The 7347-nt window shown below is 58.9% G+C and overlaps 1 protein-coding gene across 1 annotated transcript in view; it reads right to left on the bottom strand.

The window, feature by feature from the left end:
- Positions 1-6909, bottom strand: part of CFAP65 (cilia and flagella associated protein 65) — a 44934-nt gene extending 38025 nt beyond the window's left edge. The window contains exons 1-7 of the mRNA XM_019522825.1: positions 6820-6909; positions 6363-6465; positions 5147-5313; positions 4773-4972; positions 4254-4399; positions 3544-3766; positions 2394-2659 (exon numbers count right to left, since the gene is read on the bottom strand). Of these exons, the coding sequence (XP_019378370.1) occupies positions 2394-2659; positions 3544-3766; positions 4254-4399; positions 4773-4972; positions 5147-5313; positions 6363-6404 (1044 nt within the window). The 5' untranslated portion in view covers positions 6405-6465; positions 6820-6909. The remainder of the gene's footprint in view (positions 1-2393; positions 2660-3543; positions 3767-4253; positions 4400-4772; positions 4973-5146; positions 5314-6362; positions 6466-6819) is intronic.
- Positions 6910-7347: the final 438 nt, after the last annotated feature.

The raw sequence follows: 7347 nt of genomic DNA, 5'->3' as shown, positions 1-7347 counted from the left end.
ATGATAAAAGGGCTTGCTTACGTACTTTTGAACAAGGGGATACAGTCATGGTTTTCTTGCCATTAAACACAGACAAGCTGCAAGCAGCTTGGAAAGGTCCCCGTACCATCCTGGACAGGCTGGACGATGTGACTTATGTAGTGACCAGGAGCAGGTTGAACAAAAGGCCCAAAGTGATACACGTAAACATGCTTAAACCCTACTTTAGCAGAAGTGATGTTGTATCTTGGTTTTCCTCAGTCAAAGGGTCACCTGAGGACCCAGAGGAGCAGATCATGCGTGGCGTTTAGGAAGGAGAGGCAGGAATAGAGGAGCTCCACCTGCCAGATCGTCTGCCCTCCCAAGACAGGGATAGGCTGCATGCAGCACTCAAGGACTTTGAGACAGTGTTCTCCAACAAACCAGGTAAAACAGACCTGGAGGTACACTCCATAAACACAGGCAGCCATTGCCCTATCCAATATAGAACTTATGCAGTCAATGCAGTGCAAAAAATAAAGCATAAGTTTGTTGAGATGCTGAAGCTGGGGGTAATCTGGCCTTTGATTAGTCCCTGGGCCAGCCCTGTGGTACTCGTCCAGAAGCAGAATGGGACTATCAGGTTGTGTGTGGACTACAGAAAGCTGAACGCCATTACCACCCCCGATGCTTACCCTATGCCCAGGACAGACTCTTTGCTTGATATCCTGGGCCCAGCCAAGTTCATCTCCACTCTCAATCTGTCCAAAGCGTTCTGGCAGATAGCACTGGACCCGGACACCACAGCCAAATCTGCTTTTACCACATCCATGGGACTGTATGAGTTTACTGTTTTACCTTTCGGTATGCACATTTCTCCTGCATCTTTTCAGAGACTGATTAATAACCTGCTATGAGGGTGTGAGCAGTTTGCTGTGGCTTACATCAACGACATTGCCATCTTCAGTCAGGACTTTAAATCGCACCTGATTCATCTGACAACTGTGTTAGGTAAGATCAAGCAGGCTGGTCTTACCGTGAAAGCCCAGAAATGCCAGTTAGCATTATTTGAAGTTGTGTATTTAGGACACTGTGTGGGTGGGGGCACAATTGCTCCCTCATGGGACAAAACTGAAGCCATCAGAGACAGGCCAACACCACAAACCAAGAAGCAGATCAGAGCCTTCCTTGGACTGGCTGGATCCTACAGAAGGTTTGTCCCTGGTTTTGGAGCAACTGCAGCTCCCCTGCATGAGCTGACAAAGAAAACTAACCCGGATCTAATAGCCTGAAAACTGGAGTGTCAAGAGCTGTTTGACACCTTAAAAGCTGCCCTGGTCAAACAGCTAATCCTGAAGGCGCCAAACTATGATAAGCCCTTCTGTGTAGCCACTGATGCCTTGGACACAGGACTGGGAGCTGTACTCCTGAAAGAGCATGGAGGAACATGATGCCCCGTAGTCTACTTGAGCCAGAAGTTAATTCCCAGTGAGCGGAACCTGTCTTTGATTCAGAAGGAGTGTTTGACAATTGTCTGGGCACTGACCAAGCTGAGGCCCTATCTATGGGGACAGCAATTCACGGTCCTCTCAGACTGTGCCCACTTCAGTGGCTGCAGACAATGCAGAACACCAATGCCAAGCTTCAACGATGGGCCTGGCAGCTTCAGGAGTTCAACTTCACTGTCGAACACATCAAGGGAAGCCAGAAGGAAGGGTGATGTAAAAAGATCTATATAAGCTAAGACTGCCCAGGGGGTGGGGCAGAGCAGCCATGATGAAGACACAGGAGCTGAAACATCTGCAGCTCTCTCTCTTGAGATGATAAAGTGAGTAAATTGCTGAAACCTGTCCAGATATATAGCTTGCTGTAAAGTAGATGCGTGATCAAAGGCTGCTAGCCACCCTGTTTGCTCTAGAGTTATCCTGTAATACTTCTCTATCCTGTACTCTTCTCCAAGCCTTGCCTCTGTAACCAATAAAGTTCTTCACAGTACCAAGCCTGGTGGACTTGTTGGGAAGGGCATGCCTCTGTGCCCCTTTGGTCCAGCTGACTAAGGGAAGCTACTTTTTGTGCTTCAGGATAAAGGAAACAACCCAAGTTTTTGCAGTGGGTCAGGCAACCTCAAGAACTACAAGGCCTGTGTACCCCAGGGGGCACAGGGCTTAGAAACAGTCCAGACCCCTGGGTGGTGGCAATAGTACCCCCAGGCTATCGGGTGTGCTCCAGGAAGGGGGTTGGCCAGATGTGAGGCGCCCCCAGGGAGGCACTCGGCACTGCTTGGCAGGTGGAAAGGCGCAGTGAGGTGAGTGGCTCAGTGCAGCAGCACCCCCTACTGGCCCACCACACCTCCCACCCTAGAGAGACCAGCAGGGCTGCAGCAAGGTGTTCCCCATCCTGTCCAGCACCGGCCCCTTCCTGTACTACCCTGGTACCTGGTGATGGACGAGGCAGGCCACTCGGCGGTGGTAGATGATGGGATGGCTAGGCCGGAAGGTCACTGTCAGGCTGAGGCTGGCCTGGCCCTCCAGGACTCCACAGGGGTGGTCCACAGAGAAGACGCTGTCCCTGCCGTCCAGGTCAAACTGGTAGTGGGCTGGGACATCTGAGATATTGCTGATCTCCAGGCTCTGTGCAGAGCGTTCCCCGAGGAGGAGCCAGTTGAAACCCAGGGCAGACTGGGACAGACAGACCAGTGGACCTGCAACAGCAGTAGCACCCCCGGGGGAGATTGGGTCTTTCACACTGGGGCTATCCAGACCCCTGCCCTGTCAGTTGAGGAGGGGCTTGTCCCATGGCAGGCGCATCTGCCTGCTGGGACCCAAGGCACAGCAGGGTGCTTTTAGCACTCCTGACATTGCTCCTTGCAGGCTGGCAATGCTGGAGACCGGACCTGAAGGCCAGGCGACTCCTGCCCACCCCACACTCCCACCTCTCAGCACCCAGCTGGCTGTGCAGTGCCAGCAGCACCATGCCTGGAAGCCAGCACTAGAGCCCACCAGGGCCATAAGGGCACAGAGCCCTGCGCAGGTCAGTGTCAGGAACTGCTCTCTGCCCCCTTCCTGCAGCACTGAGACGAAGGGCCTGGAGACCCTTTTAAGCCTCCCCCAGAAGTGCTGAGTGCTGGCTGTAGCCCAGGCCATGGGCTGGGACCAGGTTGTGCCAGTTCTTCTGCTGGGACTCAGCCCCGCAAGGTCCTGGCTAGAGGCTCTTGCCCCAAGCTCAGGCTCAGCCCCACGCTGCCTTGGGGAGGGGCAGGCAGGGATTTGCCTCCGGCTCAGCCTGCCCCGGACTGTGGGATTTCCCTTCCCTCTGCAGTGGGGGCATAGCTTGGACTTGGGCTCTCTCCAGCACCCACCAACCCCCCTGGCAGCACCAGGACACTGGCAGCCATGGTCCCCCTGCTTTCCCTGGGGCAGGGGTGGGAACAATGCCTGAGTCTGTGTCAGGGGTGACCGTGTTGTGTGGCTACTGATTTGGACAGGGCAGGCCTTGGATTGATGTGACCCTGCAGCTCCCTCACAGCCCCACAGCTCTGGGACTCTGTGATTCTATGACCTGGGAGTGTTTTTGGTGGCTCAATACCTTTGCAGGAGCCCATCACCTTCAGCACAGCATGTGTGAGGCCCCCGGCAGGTACCACACTGAAGTAGTCCACGCTCTGTACCCCAACAGTCTGTGGGCTGAACCGTACGGGGAGGAGCAGCTTCCCACTAGCAGGCACCACAGCCCTGCTAATTGGGCAGGTGAAGGTGTTGTCCTGGGGCAGTGGCTCCTGTGCACGCTCTATCCTGAAAGGGGCGCTCACCTGGGGGGGTGCAGGTGGGAAGAGGACCAGGGTTATGCACTTCCCGCCTGGAGCCTGTAACCTGTTCATGCTGCACTGGCCAGGCTCACAGCTCAGGGGCTGGGTCCCTATCCCAGCTGAACCCTTGGCAGGGAACCACTCAAAGTCACTGCAGTCTATCTGCTCATCTGCTCAATGACCCCTAAACCTGGGGCAGGGGTGGACATTCTTGCCAAGTGCCTAGACCAGGCTCCTGGTCCCTGCACAGGTGCCTGGGCAATAGCAAAACACAAAGGCACCGCACAAGATCACAGGCTTTGGAGCTCAGAGTTGATTCTCTGCCATCAAACCCAGGGAGGCAACCAGGATCCTACCAGCCTGCCAGCGCAAAGGGGGCAGGCAGGTAGCCCTGACATGGCACCTGCCCAGGGATGGAAGACCCAGGTCCCCCTCCCCCAGAGGAGGCAGGTAGCCCCATAGGAACCACCTCCCACCCATGCCCACGTACCGTGGATGGGTTGCAGATTTCAACCTTTGCCTCGACGGTGGTGCCGACAGCCACAGCGCCAAAGCACAGCACGTCTCCAGTGCCTCCAGGCCCCACGTCCTCACATGGCTCCCCCAGCACCTTCACCACCAGGTGCAGGTATTTGGCTATGGTAAATCACAGCCCACAATCAAGCCCCAGGACCCTGCATTAACCTTCTCGCAAGGCCGTGAGCTGTTCTCTTTCCCCTGGGCACACCCCACAATTTTAGGCTGCTCAAGATTGTCCTCTGCACGGATTGCCCTTGTCCCAGGGAAATGGTGCTGGTTGGGAGCACCCTGAGTCCCAGTATAGCTAAGACTCCAGCCCCTCCAGTGTTTGTACCACTAAGCCAAACCAGCTCCCCTCCCCTATTCCTTCAGCCCAGTTACTGGTCTGCACAGGTCCCACACAGCAGGGTCTCATGGCCCTGCAACATCCCTGGCCACTAGCCCCTGGCACCCTGCAGCTCTGAGTCAGGCCGGTCCTGGGCAGCCTCACCACTAGCTCGCAACCGGATCATCCTGTTCTGCTCCTCGTCAACCCCAAAGCGGCAGGTTGCCATCACATCATAGGCCAGGGCCACCTGGGGCTGGAAAAGCACCTTCACCGTGCACACGGCGCCCGGCTCCAGCAGGCCACTGGTGGGGACCAGGTGGAAGGGGCTGGGCACCTCCCAGATAAAGATAGTGATTAGATCGCTGGAGGAGATGAAGAGGAGTTTAAGGCAGAAGTCAGAGCCCCCCAGTCCTGGCCCCAGTTATCCAATGCATGTCCCACAGGCAGGCACCTGGCCCCTGGCCGCAGCCAGCAAATGAGCTGCATCCTGTCATGGACCCAGCCATGCTTGCGGCTGCAGGCTGGGGCTCACTCACCCGATGTTGCGCAGCAGGAAGGTGGCCTCAGAGAAGTGGTAGGCAGCACAGGTGGGCAGTTGGAGGGTGTCTGGGCAGAATAGGGCATGGCAGGGCAGTGCAGCTTGCAGGGCAACGGAGAACTCTCCCTCCGGCTTCTCAAAGCAGATGCAGTCCTTGTATTCCCTCTGTGGACAGAAAGGCCGAGTCAGGAAGTGTCTGGGCTCCTGAGGATGGGACGGTGCCCTGCACATGCCTGACGGTTGTTTCCTGGCCCTGCAGGGTAGTGCTGGGGACGGCGTGTGACAGACAGGGATGGCCCCTCCAAGCCCCAGCAGTGGCTGCATGCCTCAGTGAGGGCAGCATGTGAATGGCCCCGCTGCCTCATCCTGCCCGGATTCTCCTCTCCATTTCAGAGTCCCAGAGCTGTGGGGCTGGCAGGGAACTGTGGGGTCACACCCAGCCTGAGGCAGGATCAGCCCTGTCCAAACCACCCAGACCAACCCCGTGTGCGGCCTTGGAGCTGCACAACACAGTCGCCCCTAACACAGCCCCAGGCATAGCCCCCGCCCCTGGGAAAGCAGGGGGGTCATGGCCACCAACGTCCTCCTGCTGTCGGGGGGTTGGTGGGCGCTGGAGAGAGCCCAGGCCAAGGTCGTGCCCCTGCTGCAGAGGAAGGGGAAACCCCCAGGTGGTGCCAGGCTGAGCCTGCCTGACCCCAAGGCAGTATCAGGATGAGCTTGAGCAAAGGGGCAAGACCCTCCAGCCAGGAGCCTCCTGGGTTGAATCCAAGCAGGAGCATCAGCACAGCCCAGATCCACCAAACACGGATGCACCTGCTTGATCTCCACAGCCAGCAGCTCCCCTGGCCCCTGGGTGCCTGCACTGTGCTGGAGAGGGTCCCAGCGCCTGGCTTGCCAGCGAAAGGGGCTGCACCACTACTGAGCACTGGTAACCTCCAGGTGCCAGCAAGGGAAGGCCACAGCACGTGTTTCCCCCCCCCCCACCTCTGCTCTCCTCTCAGCCTGTACAGGCCACAGGGGACCCCAGTCTCTGGCCCCTTCAGCCCGTGGTCACACTGCCAGCGGGTGGCTTGCCCTTACGTGGACACGTTACTAGAAGAGGGAACAAGGAAGAGGGAAGCAGAAGCAGAGCACAAGGGGCTCTTGTGCGGGAGAGGCCTGTGACCCCCTCAGCCAGCCCTGCCCCGGCACTGGATGCGATGGACCCACTCTACCTTTTCCAGGGGGCGGAAGACAATGGGCAGAGTCAGGGACATGCCAGGGCTCAAGATGATCGGCTGTGGGAAGATGGTGCTGAAGAATCGGGTGGCAGGTGGCCTGGGGACAGCCCAGGACAGGAGAGTCAGAGAAGGAGAGCACAGGGCGCCCCCGAGCCAGCGTCAGCCAGGGCCAGGCAGGCGAAGCAGTGCAAGACCTGCCCCTCTGGACACAGGGACACTGAGGCCAGTCCTCAAAACCAGCCTCGAAACACCCGCAACAGCAGGGCAGTCCCCCCAGCGTACAGCCCCGGGTCCCCCAGCCACGGGCCCAGCAGAGATCGACACCTTGTTTTAAAGAGAACTCCCCCTCCCCAGTAACCAAGCCACCGAGACCCGGGCTCCCTGCGCCCCTCCGACTGCAGCTGCCTCCCCAGGGGCCACAGGGGCACGTCTGGAGCCGCCCCGCACCCACCGGTACCGCAGCCTCTGTGTTCGGACGCTGACGTTCTTCAAGGCCAGGAGCTTGGGGAACTCCTGCCCCAGCTCCCAGCCACGCCAGCACAGCACCGCCGCCACCTCAATGCCCCACTGCGCGGCCCTGCTCTCCCGCGCCGTGCGCCTGGGCGGCCTCCGTGGGGACAGCACCGGACACTGCAGCAAGAGGAGACATCAGGGCAGGCGCCCGGACTCCGCACCAAGACCGCAGCCGAGGCAGGCGAGGGGGACGGCGGCTCCAGCTGCTCACCTGCCGTGGGCGCCGGGCCTGCTCCGGACCCCTGCGCGGCTGCTCCAGCATCCTCGCACCTGCCAGACGAGGGGGTGCTGTGGGGTCAGGATGTGCCGGCCGTGGGTGGGGCCCAGCATCCATTAGGATGGACCCCCTCCCCTGCACAAAGTCCCCCACTCGCCTTACACCCCCACCCCACCAGCCCCCTTTGGGGTCACCCTCTCCCTTGAGAGCCCCCCGAGTCCTGAATAGGGCCCCCCACCCCAGGGCCTG

This window comes from Gavialis gangeticus, unplaced genomic scaffold (assembly GCF_001723915.1).
Source record: "Gavialis gangeticus isolate Ggan-Ray unplaced genomic scaffold, GavGan_comp1, whole genome shotgun sequence".
NCBI classification, from domain to species: domain Eukaryota; kingdom Metazoa; phylum Chordata; order Crocodylia; family Gavialidae; genus Gavialis; species Gavialis gangeticus.
Note: the sequence above shows the minus strand (reverse complement) of the source record. Positions and strands in the feature narration are given on the sequence as shown.